The 16,333-nt window shown below is 38.5% G+C and overlaps 2 protein-coding genes across 3 annotated transcripts; one reads left to right on the top strand and one right to left on the bottom strand.

Annotated features, from left to right (window-relative positions):
- Nucleotides 1–447: 447 nt before the first annotated feature.
- On the bottom strand, nt 448–8,661 carry LOC119998678. 2 transcript variants are annotated; one of them, XM_038846045.1, is made up of 19 exons: nt 7,987–8,661; nt 7,675–7,768; nt 7,327–7,396; nt 7,077–7,238; nt 6,913–6,991; nt 6,676–6,830; nt 6,233–6,296; nt 5,720–5,799; nt 5,414–5,479; nt 4,976–5,026; nt 4,640–4,791; nt 3,661–3,751; nt 3,498–3,578; nt 2,977–3,054; nt 2,806–2,841; nt 2,665–2,708; nt 2,486–2,564; nt 1,914–1,998; nt 448–1,773 (listed from the first exon to the last, which is right to left on the bottom strand). In XM_038846045.1, the coding sequence occupies exons 1-19, from the start codon at nt 8,519–8,521 to the stop codon at nt 662–664; spliced, it is 3,114 nt and encodes a 1,037-aa protein (XP_038701973.1). In that variant the 5' UTR covers nt 8,522–8,661; the 3' UTR covers nt 448–661. The 2 variants fall into 2 exon arrangements, with proteins under 2 accessions (XP_038701973.1, XP_038701972.1); XM_038846044.1 differs by having other exon boundaries at nt 7,327–7,395; nt 7,671–7,768; nt 7,987–8,521.
- Nucleotides 8,662–9,392: 731 nt separating this feature from the next.
- LOC119999099 lies at nt 9,393–16,333 on the top strand. Its single transcript, XM_038846621.1, has 13 exons — nt 9,393–9,561; nt 9,697–9,810; nt 10,096–10,609; nt 10,898–11,051; nt 11,259–11,461; nt 12,766–12,850; nt 12,926–13,041; nt 13,712–13,762; nt 14,314–14,393; nt 14,505–14,618; nt 14,947–15,460; nt 15,741–15,894; nt 16,128–16,333. The coding sequence occupies exons 1-13, from the start codon at nt 9,464–9,466 to the stop codon at nt 16,331–16,333; spliced, it is 2,403 nt and encodes an 800-aa protein (XP_038702549.1). The 5' UTR covers nt 9,393–9,463.

Genomic DNA, 16,333 nt, shown 5'->3' with positions numbered 1-16,333 from the left:
AAGACACTCGAAGATGAGAAACTCTCTCTCTTAGACCGTCTTGTCGTGTTAGAAGGCCTTGTTGATCCCTAATCCCATGGCCTTCAATTACATTAAATCAACATCTGTAGCACATATTGGATGACTACAATTAGTGATCACGTTTATTGTTGTTAGCTCTGGATTTCAATTATCACCTTCATTATCTAATTGTGTCACCTTAGACAAAGGTCGAAATACTTGCAATATAAATCATCAAAATTCGTGATTAGGTCCTCTACTTCTTTTCTTTTAGACTGGATTGAAATTTATTCATACTTTCATGTTTTCTTGTATGGGAAAGTATTCATATTGTGCAAGCAAGAGTGAAATTCTCATCATGATTAGTCTTTGACTACTTAGATTTGATTTTAATAGTACAAATATGGGAAGAACAACCAAAGGTTTATGCTTGCTTACACTAGAAAATTTAATAGAAACAAGGGGATATGCTTGCTTACACTAGAAAATTTAACAAAACTCATTATGAGAATAGTTGGTTTACAAGGTTCAGAATTCACAGTACTAGATAGAATAGTGTACATAACAACATCGAAGATGCAGGCAAAGTCGTGGAAGCTACTTGAGTAGAAAAATCATCTATTGACATCATTCGACTTTGTAGTAGACATGCTCTGTGATGCTACAGGCAATATAGCCTCTCGGATGCTGGTGGCATACCAGCATTTCTCCGAACAAGCGAAGGCAGATACATTTCTTCTGAAGCCTCAGGCCTGGGATCAGCGTGTTGAGAAGCTTGGGTAATATGGTCAGTCCTTTGAGATGTTCCAGACAGATATACACTCTCCGAATACGGATGAACCGCTGCATTGCCAGTTCTTTTAGAAGTTGATTCCATGTGATCATTCCTATTACTTGCTGGAGGTATGTAAATCCTCTCTGACGTTGAAAATATAGAGTCAGTCTCTGAGAAAGCTTGTTCCATACTGTCATTCAAATGCGAAGTTGCCAGCATATAAATTCTTTCAGAAGTTGGATGCGCAGCAGAGTCAGTTCTATGAGAGGTTGGACCCATGCTGTCATTCTGATGTGATATCAGACGCATACTGTTATGCTTGTGATCTCTAGGCACATTTAAACTCTCAGATGCATCCGCAACTGCAGTATCAGTACTATGAGGTGTTGGGCCAGTATAGCCAATCCTCTGATATTTAGGCATATAAATCCTTTCAGATGTTGGAGAGAGAGCGTCGTTGATTTGAGATTTTGTGGGCAGATTTACATTCCAGTTAGAAGTTTGAGAGACATACATGCTGTCGGAGGTCTGTGCCAGAGGCAGTGCTGCTTCTTGGCTTGATAAATCCCTCTCCACTGCAGAAGGCATTTCTAGCTGCTTACCCTGGTTCAGTATTTCCCTCTCAGATGCCAGCGGCAAAAGCAAGGACACTCCCTGGCTTAGTAAATCCTTTTTGGATACTGAAGGCAAACATGACACTCCTACATCTGGTATATCCCTATCAGACGACAAAGAATGGAGTAACATCCTTCCACCGCTTTGTGAATCATTTTCTGATGCTGGTGACATAGCCAAGGAAACTCTATGGCTTGGCAATCCTCTTTCAGACGATGATGATCCTCTCTCAGATGGTGAAAGAAATATAGAAGACATAGCTCGGCTTGTTCTGTCCATATCAGATGATGGAGCAGCAGTTACTGAAACTCCTAAGCTGGGCAAGTCCTCCCATTGTCGTGCCACAGTTTTGAACTGGGTGTAAAATTGCACACTCGCTTTTCCTGCAATTTAAGAAGTGGCTAGTAAGATAAAAATGCAAGCCCTCAGCTATCACTTTAGAAAAAGGTCAACACAACCATACCACACATAATAAAAGGGGGAAGGGTGAGGGGAGAAATGTGTGCATGTCCAAGGATAATACCACAAAAATTGAGATCTCCATAAGATGCCATAGATTCGTTAGAGGAAAATGGCAATGGAACTGGCACAGGAACATTAATCCCAACCTGGATCACACAGTACATGACAGTCAGAACACCATGAGGTAGCACAAATGAGAAAATGAATAAGGTACTATGAGCAAATCACAAGGCAGCTTATAACCTATCCCTCAATTCTGGCCCCAAGATAGGAGAGCCAAGGCACATGCTATTGCTAAATAGACTCCATTTCAGAGTTCCATTGTCCAAATTTGAGCAGATCATTCAATGGTACACAACAACATATCTAATTTATATTATAGTTTTCCTCGATCAACACGCATCCCTGGTTTAGATAGCGCTCAAGAGAAGCAAAACATAGTTTCTGCTTCAAATTTAAACATTAAGCCACAATTCCATAGTATTATAGCAGGCTGTGTCTCATTATGCATGCCTTAACTGAATTGACAAAAGATTCGGACAACTTATGGATAGTGAAATATAATGCCATATTACATATTTTTGTCATAAGCCTCTTGATCACCATATGCAAAAAAGGAAGAAATCAGCTCACCAGGACAGCCTCAACGTCATTCTGGAATTTCCTTGCGGCAATGCCAGATGTCGTGAATATTGAAGCACCATTCCCATATCTGCTAAAGTCGTCCATAAGAATACAATCAGAAGTAATTCCAAGAATAGTCACAAATAAGAGGAAGTTTGGCTGGAGATTTTAAGAGCTGAAAGAAATACCTATTTCTGTTTATAATGGTTATAGCTTCTTCTAGGCTGTTAGCCTGTTGATTGTCAAGCAAAAGAAAGGCAATCAACCAATCTCAAACTAAGTCTGAGATAATGCAAATAAAGGCAAGAGGTTTACTGATTAAATAATACCTGCATACAAATGAGAACTGGTCCGAAAATTTCTTCCTGCTCAACACATGATATCGTGTGGTCAAAAATAATTGAAGGCCTTCGATTCAACTCTTCTTTCATTGAGAAACACAAATTTATCATGTTCATTCATTCTGAAAATATATGAACTGGATGAGTGAAAGGTGATACCTTGAAGCAGTCCATGTTAACAGTAACATCACATAAAATTGTAGGACCAATGAAACTTCCATTCTCATATCCTGGAACCTACAATTAGGAAGAAAACCAAATCACAGAAGCAAATTGCAGATTTAGTACTGCAGCAAAATTAAAAAACTACTCTTCACCATTATGCATCAAAGAACAGACATAAGAATAACTTATGGCCCTCCTCAACACAACACTTTGCGGTCATACTAGCCCATCCAAAATCCTTTTTCTTTTTTACGAAATTGGTCCAACCCATAATACATTTTCCCTCTCAAATGAAAGTCAGCCCTTTTTTCTTTTATAAGTAATGAAAGTCAGCCCCGATAAATATCTTAAATTTAACTTTAAATCATTTTATTTATGTATTTGTTTAGCCCCCTTCGACTTTGATCTCTGGCTCGGTCTCAGCCAAATTCCGGTAGTGTGCTTGTGGTTAGCATCCAGATCTTAGATAAAAAAAAAAAAAAATTTATTAGAATAGGATTGAAATAAATAAATACCACAATGTTTCTTCCATCAAGAATAAGCCTCGCACCATTATCAGCACTGCTTTGAACTAAACTGTTGATGTGATCCTTTACCTGCAGACAACACAACAGAAAGTAAGCATTGTGAAGGCCAGTCAAGCAAGAAACATTTCCAGGCCATGTCTTACACTCTTACCTCTTTACAAATCACTGGGCCAATGTCTGCGCTGGGATCTGTTCCGGCATTTACTTTGAGTGCTTTGGCACGCTCCACAAGCTCATCTTCCCTGGAAACATTGACATAACAAGCATGTTGATTTTTGTCTCGTTTGTGCCAAGTGCCAAAAAATCTATAATGGGATACAATCATACAAACACTTATTTGCAAACAAATAGATTATCATCAATAAATATGAAGAAAACAGAACGCAGTTGAGAAGTTATTATAGACAAAAAAAAAGTGTGTTCTTTTATGGGATAAGAGCTGAAAAGAACATATTGGGGTTATATCAATACCACATTCTCTCATAGACTTAGGCCAAAAATCGACGGTTGCTTACAGGAAAACTGGGGGTAAACAAGGTTGTAAGAATGAAGAATCATAGTTGCGACATTAATTCTAGTTTTCGTCAAACTGTTTAATTGTACAGATGCCAAAACAGCAGAATTTAAAGATCTACACATTCAAGAGAAGCTTAAGATCTTGGTTCACAAGCATCTTGGAAGTGTGAAAGCTGAAGACTAAAATAGAGGGTTTAGACAATTACAATAGAGAGTTCCAACAATTTAGATAACTTCATTAATAATGATATAGGTAAAAAACACTCATGCACAAGGCTCCTGCAATGGGCGGGATTGGGGACATGCAAGATGTACACAAACCTGTCCCCCACTTAATATGTGGAGGTTGTTTCTGGGAATTGAGCCCGTAACCTCTAGGTTGTACCCCTGCAATTCTACCACTGACCACATGTTTGCCTGAATATACAAAGTTCATTTCATGTCCTTCAAGCAAGTGATAGTGAAGAAATAGAGAGTTTCTTAATCAATTTTGGGTTCTATTTTCCTCACAAATTCAAATTCTCAGGATGCATTTCTAATCAACCCATCTCATTTCTTCTTAAGCAATCGTGCACATCTGAATCAGAATAGATTCAACTAACAAATTACAATACCATAGTGTTGAAGCTCCAACAAAAACAGCTGTGTTGAGAGCCATGCACCGCTGTCCTGCAGCACCAAAGCTAGCAGCAACAAGAGCATTCAACGTAGCATCCATATTTGAATCTGGCATGATGATTGCATGGTTTTTGCCACCTATGTGAGGCTGAGGATTCAACAGTATTATCAGCCATCCAGCCAATTACATAGAATCCAGTTTCTCAATGTAAGTTAGAAAACAATCCTTTGCTAAGTAGACATGCTTCTTGTATCAGAGCACAATCAAAACAAAATAAACTTACGGCATCCCAGCCTGAATACGTTGCCCTCTAGCAGATGAACATGTTTACCTGAACACGTTTCCCTCTAGCAGCTGCCCTCGCATATATATGCATCCCAGCCTTAAAAATTGGTAAAAGGAGAAGAAAATGTCATGTCAGGATCAAATGATAAATTTTTAGTGGATTTGTTCAAATTCAAGTCCAACATGATTCTAAAATGTCAAATAGGGAAGTAAAGCATCTTGATCTTTTATTTCCCTGCTCTAGAAAGCACCAGAGTTTCTGTCTGAGAGATAGCACTAGCAGAGAATGTAACAAGATTAATCAAGACAAACTTTTATATGTGTGATGATGTTGACTAATTATAAGAAAAGCTGTAAGAAGATCTACTAAACTGCAAAAAGAGACCAGACAAGTATGGCATGAAGAAATTGAGAAATAATATATTCATGAATTACAAAAGATTTGTATCTAAGAAAAATTACTAGTGCCTTGATATTAACTTACCGCATTGGATCCCACAAATGATAAAGCCTTTATATCATCATCGTCACATATATAGTTAATAATATCCTGCTCAAACAATTTCACCACAAAAAAAAAATACCTGGTCAGGACTCAGGAGCCCTAGTGAAAAACACTGGAGTATTAAATAACAAGTAAAATTTAGATTGTTAGTAAAACTACAGCACAAGCACCTTCAAAAATCATGGCCTAATGATAACTTTATATGAGGCGTAAAAGTACACGATCCATCTATAGATTACTATGACCAATGCTGATGATAATGAGCCACCAAGAAGTAAAGCTTACAGAGGTGCCATGGACAATATTCAAGACACCACCAGGCAAACCAGCCTCCTTTGCTAATGCTGCAAGGATCATTGAAGCCCCTGGAAAAGAAAAACTAATGTCAATCGCATGTATAACATGCCTATGCATTTGTTGCATTTATGGGCTGAAATGCAATTTTCAGTATCAATGCAATGCTGTGTGGACTACCCAAGCCATGCCATTTGTGCATGCTATGTGGCAAATCATGTGTATGTGTGTGCATGTGCACATGTGAAACTGCAATTCATAAACAACTCCTACAGTGAGGAAATCGAATCAGTTTCAAACTATGGTTACGCCAGACATACAATTCCTAACAATCTCAGTCTTGCTAGTCTTGAAATGACCATTTCAAACCAGGTAGAAGATCCTTAAGCAATAAAGGAACACCAAATATGTTTTTTCAACAAGAAGTTCAAATTAGTGAACTGGCTAGTCCCCAGCAAACCATGCAGCCCAATGAACCCAATGGTGGGAGGAGATGAGAATCACCAGGACTTTTATCACATGGCTTAAGTAAAAATGTATTGCCACATGTGACTGCAACTGGGAACATCTGCAAAAAAATAGCCTTGAGTTTAGTTTTCTTTTTATTTGCATATTATGCAAAAGGAACAAGATTAACACACAAGTTGTCAAGTTTAATATTGCTTCCACCACAGATGTAAATTATAATCCCAGAGAAAGCTGCCAAGACTTTACTTTATGCTAATTAAGCTGACATAAAATCAATATAATCCAAGTATTCTAGATCGTAGAAAAGACCAAAAACAATACAACTAAACAATAGAATAATGAAAAACTATTAACCATATGCGATGAAAGTTTTTAGGGGATAAACGGCCTAGAGGGAAAAAAAATATATAATAAAAACGAAAATCAGACAAAATAAGAGCGAACCCCAAGAAAAATACTTGCGCAAATGAAAAACATACCCACATGGAAATCATTGCCGGAAAGTTAAAAGGGCATATCCCGGCACAAACGCCAAGTGGCTCTCTAGTGCAGTAGGTATCAATTCCATTAGAAGCATTTGGAACAAATTCCCCCATTTGAAGCGTTGTCATTCCACAAGCACGCTCAACAACCTCTATGAGGAAAAAAACAACATAACAAAAGTAATCTAGATAAGTAAGTCATCACATATAAATCACGTATAATCAAATACTGACCTAAACCCCGGAGCACATCAGCCTGCGCATCCTTCAATGTCATACCCTGTTCTATTGTGATAGTAGTAGTCAGTTTATCCTGAAAAATGCATTTTTATTTTGTGATCATCATAATCGACAAATGCATCAAAACAAATTATAAGAATTAAATATAGCATACCTACCATATCCCGCTGAATGAGCTCCTGGAGTTTGAACATGATGCGTTGACGAGTGGCGATAGGAGTATTTTTCCATGAAGGGAAAGCTTTCTTAGCTGCACTAACAGCATCTCTGAACTCTTCATAGCTAGATAAAGGAACTTGCGAAACAACCTCTTGAGTTGCCTAGTTTGACAACAAAGATATGTTTAGAGAAACTATTGATGCCAACAACACCAACAAGAAATCATACTAACAGCATTTGTGAGCTTACGGGATTTATAACATCAATGGTTGAACAACCTTGTGAATCCAGAAATTTCCCTCCAATAAAATTAGGAACCTACAATAGTGAAACTTCAAATAAGTTGTTGCCCTTATATCATGTAAAAAAGGTAAACAACATCCATGCACAAGGTTCCGTAGTGAGCGGTGTCGGGGATAGTCAAAATGTATGCGGATCTTATCTCACATAACATGTGGAGAGGCTGTTTCCACAAATTCAACTTGTGACTTCTACGTTGCACCCCTGCAACTCTCCAAGTCATGAGTTCGCTTGTAATTATAAAGAGAAAAGATTAAAAGGGCATTCTCTTTTCTTTTTCACGTGAAACCTACCCGGCGGTGGTCGTTTTGATTTAATGAACATCCACTTGTGCTACCCCTAGTGTTTGGAGGAGCACATCTGTTAGGCCTCCATGACTTTAAAGTTTTCTCTGCAAAACAAATAGAACACTGTTTACCACAAATAAATATCACCATCTTACATACCTTGAAATTTTTAGGATATTTTACTAAATTAAAAGCATTTAAAATCACCAAATGCAATCCTCCAGTCTTAGCTAAAACTTTAACTCAACTTTAATACTTCATGCATTCGATTGCACTCACAATGTCACTAATTTCTGATGAATTAGCTTGAATAAAGACTCACCTGATAAATTCCCTTGACGAAACTTAGCTTTGAGATTGTACAAATGCCTAGGTGTCGATTGCAGCTCTGGATTACTCTGCTTCAAGGCCTTAAGCACTTGACGCGGTTTAACACCAGCATCGGTCATCATTTTAATCTGGCTGATCTCTTCCTCAGAAAATCGACGACTGTAGGGATGCTCCGATATGTGCTTCAAAGCTTCATGGTTGTGTTCCCCATTCTTCACAGTAAGCACCCACACATCATCGTCTTTCTTACCAATTGCTTCAAAAGGACAGTTTATAAGACGCGAACACGCTTTCCTTTTACGCTTGGTTTCATCAATCTTACGCCTGTTGCGATAAACACCTCCTCTGTCACAACCGAGGATTACTCGTCTGTCCTTCCGAGACTTCTTTATAGTCACAACGTATCCTTGATCAGCACCAAATTCACGAACATATCTGATGAGCTCCTCACGATCTTCAAAAGTTCCAGGTTTTGGAGGAAGCATCGTCGTCTGCTGCAGAACCTCTGCTTGACTCTGAGTTTCCATTCATGAACATATAAGACCTCAAAGATCTAAATGTGGAGGAGAAATTTTCGTAACTTTAATGCAGATAGATTACCGATATGAACAGTCGCAATTTCAGTAACAAAACGATTTGGAGAAGAAGAGTAGAATGGGAGAGGAGGAAGTGTTGAGCGTCAAAGAAGGACAAATAACACATTTCCCGATAAACAGTTCAACTGCATTACTGCAATGGCAGATTGGGCCTCTCATTGAGGCCCCGTGGGCTTGACGTAGTTGTCACTACTCAGTTCTAAAAGGGCCTTTACGGGCCAGTCACATTTCCTTTTGTGACCCTTAAAAAACCCTCTAACATATGTGACATTAAAATGACCATTGATTAAAAACATATATGTAGAACATACTTCTTATCCAACACTCCACATTAAAATGAGGTCTTTTAGAAATCTTAAACATTATACTTGAACTAAAACATTTATTCTTACCTGCGACCACACCAAAAAAAAAAAAAAAAAGAAAGTCAGGCAGGCAAATTACATAAACCGCAGTCCTAAAATGATTCCTAAATGCGGGCATCAAAAACCCACATGTCCATTTTCTGACCCGCGTTTTACTGGTGAATGTGAAACAGACAACATTACCACCACAACTGATTAACATTTATTGCATGGTGGATTGAATTTTAGGAGCAGACATGCATATACATTCCGTAAGTGGCTAGGTCACGCAATAAACATAAACTAAAACTTTCAGGAGCTTATTACCTCACATGGTACGTCACTCCAGCCCAGCCCAGTCCGGCCCACTAGTTATTAGCTCACCATGTACGTCATCTTATAGCCGCCCTCTCTCTGATTCTGTCTGTATATATATATATATATGTAAACAAGCAGAAGCACCTCGAAATACACAAAACCTTGTTATAATCTCACAGCACTACAAAGCTCTTTCGATTTTTTCTGCTAAATGGCAATTTCACCGGAGAAAGAACATCCAAGAGAGGCATTTGGATGGGCAGCAAGAGACAAATCTGGCCTCCTCTCTCCATTCAAATTCTCCAGAAGGTTAATAATTCTCATCTCTCTTCGCTTAAAACATGTTTGATTCACTGGGATTTATGCATGAAAATGGGATCGGATACGATACGGCGGCATTTCCTTATATTGACAGGTTAGATCATTGTGTGTGCGCATGTGCAGGGCCACAGGAGAGAAAGATGTGACCTTCAAAGTGCTATATTGTGGGATCTGCCACTCTGATCTCCACATGATCAAGAATGAATGGGGTTCCTCCATCTATCCTCTCGTTCCTGGGTAGGCATTCTATTATATATTATTGATGCGTTTTTGCATCTAAGAGATTGTCCACTCTAACTACCTTTCCTTACCCACCTCCTCATGGATTTATTTCAGAATAACCCTCACTCGAACTCATAATCTCTTTAGTTTGGTAATGGGTGAGTTTGAGCGGGGGAGGCAAGATAATTTCCTGAAATAAATCCGTGAGAAGAGGGTCCCTTAGATGCAAAAATCGTATCCACAGACACATATATATCTCATCAAAATATAATAACTCAATTAAATTGGTTAATTTTGTAGGCATGAGGTTGTGGGTGTGGTGACAGAAGTGGGTAGCAAAGTAGAAAATTTCAAAACTGGAGACAGAGTGGGTGTAGGTTGCATGGTGGGATCATGTCATTCTTGCAGTAGCTGCAATGAAAATCTCGAAAACTACTGCCCAAAAATGATACTGACTTACGCTGCCAAGTACTACGATGGAACCACCACATACGGTGGCTACTCCAACCTTATGGTGGCAGACGAGCATTTTGTTGTGCGTATTCCGGACAACTTGCCTCTTGACGCGGGTGCTCCTCTGTTGTGTGCCGGAATCACAGTTTATAGCCCACTGAGGTATTATGGGCTTGACAAGCCCGGTATGCATGTTGGTGTGGTGGGCCTTGGTGGGCTGGGCCACGTAGCAGTCAAGTTTGCAAAGGCTATGGGAGTTAAGGTCACAGTGATCAGCACTTCCCCTAATAAGAAAAGGGAGGCTATTGAGGGGCTTGGTGCTGATGCATTTTTGGTCAGCCGTGACCAAGACGAAATGCAGGTACTAATATTTTATATTTTATAACATATGGATTAATGATCAAATGTATATATTTGTTTCGGTTATGATAGAAATCCCAACAACTGGATATCTTAGCTATCCCAGATGCTAAGTTGTACTCAGGGGATTTTGTGTGCATCATGTGAAACATGTAGAGCTCATAAATTCACTTGGATCTTATGTGTTCAACTAATAGTTGAGATAATTCAGATATCGATTGTTGAAGTTTATATCATTTTCAAAAAAAAAAAATTTCTAAAAGAATCTTTGGTTTTGTTGAAAATGTAGGCGGCCATGGGAACACTGGATGGGATTATCGATACAGTGTCTGCAATGCACCCTTTGCTGCCATTGATAGGTCTATTGAAGTCTCATGGAAAGCTTGTCATGGTTGGTGCTCCTGAGAAGCCACTTGAGCTACCTGTTTTTCCCTTGTTAATGGGTAAGTACATATGCACATGCGATTTTAAATATGTAATTAACTTGTTTAATTAATCATGTGAAAATTATGGTTAAAGATAAAGGTGGCTTGATTGGTTAATGGTGATGACCCTTAAAGAACAAAGTTGTGTAGGTCTTTGTCTAAAATGGACAATATTAGTTTGTAGCGTTTGAGCTGTATTTTCTGATAATTGGATTGTATTGATAGGGAGGAAGATTTTGGGAGGTAGTTTGATTGGTGGAATGAAGGAAACGCAAGAAATGATCGATTTTGCAGCAAAACACAATATAACTTCGGAGATTGAAGTGATTCCAGTTGATTATGTGAACACTGCCATGGAACGTCTTCTGAAAGCAGATGTTAAGTATCGGTTTGTGATTGACATTGCAAATACATTGAAGCCCACCCCCTAAATATTGATTTTGTTATGTGAGAATAAGGTCATTGAGCAGTTTTTGTTTGTGTACGAGATTGTCTTGTACTTTTCGTGTTGCTGACCCAATCATTTTTGGGTGGAAAAATTTGTAAGGTCATTTTTTTGAATAAATAATTATCTTCGTTAATAAAGCCCAAAAAGTAATAGGCCTGATTTGATTACCTTCTCTGCATTGGCTTTTGGGCTAAGTGGGCTGGCCGTGGGGTTGTAAAGTGACCAACTTGTTTGGGCTCAATGTCATTTTTGAGTTGCTTGGATCGAAATATCGAATACAAATTCTTTCGATTTGCCACTTACTATCTATACCATATCTAGCCTAGCCCAATGTCATAGTATATTCTAAGGATGTACACTGGGTTTTCAAACCCGGTGATCCAGATGAACCCGAGACTTATGAAGGCATTCCTGAAACTCTTTTTATGTCCAGCCCAGACCCGCTCCGATAAATTCATAATGGGATCAGATCCCGGGTAATTTATATGTTTATTAATAAATATATAAATTCATAAAAAAATTAAAGATAGAAATGGATACTAAATCTCAACTAACGGACAGGTCAAGCAAGGACAAACTCTACAATCAATTTCTATGACGCTTCAATAGACCTATCAATGAAGCAAAGGGTGCATTACAGACACTATCAATAATCCCATCCAGTGTTCCCAACTTCCCATGGCAACCTACATTTTTAACAAAACCCGAGATTCTTTTAGAAAAAAATTCAAAAATGATAAAGATTTCAATGGTTGATATATCAATTATCCCAAATGCTGAGGTGGACGCATAAGATCGAAGTGAATTTATAGGTTTTGCATGTCTCACATGATGCATACAAAATCTCGTGCATACAACTCAGAGATAACTAGAATACTAGTTGTTGGGATTCTTAGCACATCAATATATAAGAACGGGTTACTAGTTGAAATGATGAACTTGACCGCGCTACATTTTCCCAGACAATTTTTTCAGTGCGTGATCTCTGTTTTAAGTTTTTGTTCTTTGAGTGACGAGTTTGGAAAAAAAAAATCTTACAATAACCAAAATGGACAATGTAAGTTTTTCGATAATCAAAATGACAGTTGGTTCACTCCGACGTCCATGTCAGTTTTTTTCAATCACTGGGTTACCTATGTTTTAAAATTTTGTTTTTTGAGGGACACATTTGGGGGGAAAAATCTTAGGGTGACCAAAATGGAAAAAGATATATATTTCGATGACCAAAAAATATTTTTTGTCACAAAAATTTTCAGAATAGAGTGATAATGTTTGGTCATGTAGTATTGTCGATCGCTTATAAGCATTGATGGCATCCACTTGTATGGAAAGTACACGGGAAAGTTGTTAATTGCTGTTGCATTTAATGGTAATAATAAGTTGTTTCTCTTATGTTATGCTATGGTAGATGCTGACAATAACGATAATTGGGAGTGATTTATAGAGCGCATTCGTGGCTATGTAACTGACCGCCATGGCATGCCTATTACTACACTTGTCCAATTGACTCTCTGTCTGATAAACAAGTACTTTGTTCATAGGAGGGATCCTTGCATAAGAGTATACGATGGAAGAAGATACATTTCCACCGCTAGTTCTGGCTAAATGTTGTCGTAAGCTTGAGAAGTCGAAGAGGCAGAAAGTACAATCCACCTACATTCCAAGTCATCACAAGGGTTTGTAGGATGGATGAGGAAGTCACGTAGTCCGTATTGGAGAAAATCCTGATCAACATACTTGTACGTGCAACATGTGGCTTCTACTCCACCGTCCGTGTTCACATATTATAGCTTGTTGTTTTGCCAATAACATGGATTATGCTTTATTTATTGAGCCATATTTCACACTGGGAGCATACTATACTAGAGTACATATACAACAAGTTTCAATCCGATTCCAGATCAGTCTGAGCGGCCCAACTACTAGAGCAGTAGTGATTGCTGACCCAACGCTTCGTAGATCGAAAAAGGGACGTTCAAAATCATCTCGATTAACCAATGAAATGGATATTAGGGAAGGATGATCAAGATATAAGTGCAGTATTTGCGGGTAAAGAGGACATAATATAAAATTCATCAAAGATTTGAGCAAAGTGAGCATCTATCTATACCTTATTACATATCTATCTCTTTTATTGGTTGCATATTTAAGAGGTTGACGAATAGAAGATGATATTGTTGAGTTCATATTGTGTCAGATGTCTAGTTAGTTATTGGTTTGAGACTATTAGTATCATGTTGATTTGTATGATATATGTCCAGAAAACTTAATAGACTGGACGGTATGATCTTGGTTTGTATACTATCTGTCCAGTTGTATCACAAATTGTTTGGTATGCATCTCGGTTTGTTTTGATATGCATGAAATAATTAGTGTTGTTTGGGAAAAAGGTATGATTTATAACGCTATTCGGAATTACGTCACATTTTTTTAAACTATTGATACTTTTCAAAAAAAAAGTAGAATTGACGCTATTGGAAGTTATAAGATGACCTACATGGTGGATTGAATTTTACAAGCAAACATGCACATACATTCTTGGCGACGCAATAAACTTAAATTGAACTTTCAAGGAGCTCGTTAGCTCACATGGTACGTCAGCCCAGCCCGGCCAACCAGTTATTGGCTCACCATGTAGGTCATCTGATCTTATAGCCGCCATCTTTCTGACTCTGACTCTGACTCTGGCTATATATATATATATATATATATGTTAATTAACGTGCAGATCCCGAGCCACATCACAAATACACAAAACCTTCTTCTCACCTCATACTCTACTTCAAATTAAGCCTTTGTCATTTTGTCTGCTAAATGGCAATTTCTCCGGAGAAAGAACATGCAAGAGAGGCGTTTGGATGGGCAGCAAGAGACACATCTGGCCTCCTCTCTCCTTTCAAATTCTCCAGAAGGTTAATAATTCCCATCTCTCTTCGCTTAAAACATGTTTGATTCACTCGAGATGATTCGGCATTCTCCTTACGTTGCCAGGTTTGGTTGTGTGTTTGTGTGTACGAATGCAGGGCCACAGGAGAGAAAGATGTGACCTTCAAAGTGTTATATTGTGGGATCTGCCACTCTGACCTCCACATGATCAAGAACGAATGGGGATCCTCTATCTACCCTCTCGTTCCAGGGTAGGAATACTAATGTTAATGTGGATACAAAACGATTGTTCAATCTTGGGTATCTCAACGGACGTTTCTACTCTCGGATTTATTTCAAGAAATTATCCTCCTCCCCACTCGAACCCATAACTTCTTTAGTTTGGGAAAGTAAATATCTACGTAATCAACTTTCACAAACTAAAGAGATTATATGTTGAGTGGGGAAGCAGGATGTGAAATCCGTGAGAGGAGGGTAAGAACGCTCGTAGGAGTACCCGAGCGGACAATCTCTTGAATGCAAAAAGGCATCCGATATCATAAAAGCATAATAACTCAATTAAATTGGTTAATTTTGTAGGCATGAGGTTGTGGGAGTGGTGACAGAAGTGGGTAGCAAAGTAGAAAAGTTCAAAACTGGAGACAAAGTGGGTGTAGGTTGCATGGTGGGATCATGTCGTTCTTGCAGTAACTGTAATGAAAATCTCGAAAGCTACTGTCCAAAAATTATACCGACTTACACCAACAAGTACTACAACGGAACCACCACATACGGTGGCTACTCCGACTTCATGGTGGCAGATGAGCATTTTGTTGTCCGTATTCCGGACAACTTGCCTCTTAACGCGGGTGCTCCTCTTTTGTGTGCTGGAATCACAGTTTATAGCCCACTGAGATATTATGGGCTTGACAAGCCCGGTATGCATGTGGGTGTGGTGGGTCTTGGTGGGCTGGGTCATGTAGCGGTCAAGTTTGCAAAGGCTATGGGGGTTAAGGTCACAGTGATCAGCACCTCCCCTAACAAGAAAAAGGAGGCTATTGAGGGTCTTGGAGCTGATGCATTTTTGGTCAGCCGTGACCAAGACGAAATGCAGGTACTAATATTTTGTATTTTATCACATATATGAATTACTGATTAAATGTATATATTTTTTGCCGTTTACGATAAGAATCCCAACAGTTGGTATCCTAGTTATCCCCGAGTTGTACGCACAGGATTTCATGTGTATCATATGAGACATGTAGAGCCCATAAATCCACTTCGACCTTTTGTGTCTAATTCAGCAATTGTGATAATTGAGATATTAACTGCTGGAAACTTTATCATTTTCGAATTTTATTCTAAAAGAATCTTGGGTTTGGTTAAAAATGTAGGTTGCCATGGGAACACTGGATGGGATTATTGATACAGTGTCTGCAATGCACCCTTTGCTGCCATTGATAGGTCTATTGAAGTATCATGGAAAACTTGTCATGGTTGGTGTTCCTGAGGAGCCACTTGAGCTACCTGTTTTTCCCTTGTTAATGGGTAAGCATATTGGTACTGTAATTTTAAATATGTTATAACTTATTTAATTAATCATGCATAAATTTTGGCTAAATATAAAGGTGGCTTGATTGGTGTTAAGACTTTATTGTCGAGTCTCCTCACACAATCCACGTGTTTTATAGGCTTAAAAATCAATGGCGACGACCCTTGAAGAGTAATATAGATTTGTGGTGTTTGAGCTGGATTTTCTGACAAATGGATTGAATTGACAGGGAGGAAGATGTTGGGAGGTAGTATGATTGGTGGAATGAAAGAAACGCAAGAAATGATTGATTTTGCAGCAAAACACAAAATAACTCCGGATATTGAAGTGATTCCAATCGATTATGTGAACGCTGCCATGGAACGTCTTCTGAAAGCAGATGTTAAGTATCGGTTTGTGATTGACATTGCAAACACATTGAAGCTGACTGCTTAA

Source organism: Tripterygium wilfordii, chromosome 5 (assembly GCF_013401445.1).
Source record: "Tripterygium wilfordii isolate XIE 37 chromosome 5, ASM1340144v1, whole genome shotgun sequence".
Classification (NCBI taxonomy): Eukaryota; Viridiplantae; Streptophyta; class Magnoliopsida; order Celastrales; family Celastraceae; genus Tripterygium; species Tripterygium wilfordii.
This window is presented reverse-complemented; position numbering and strand designations above follow the sequence as displayed.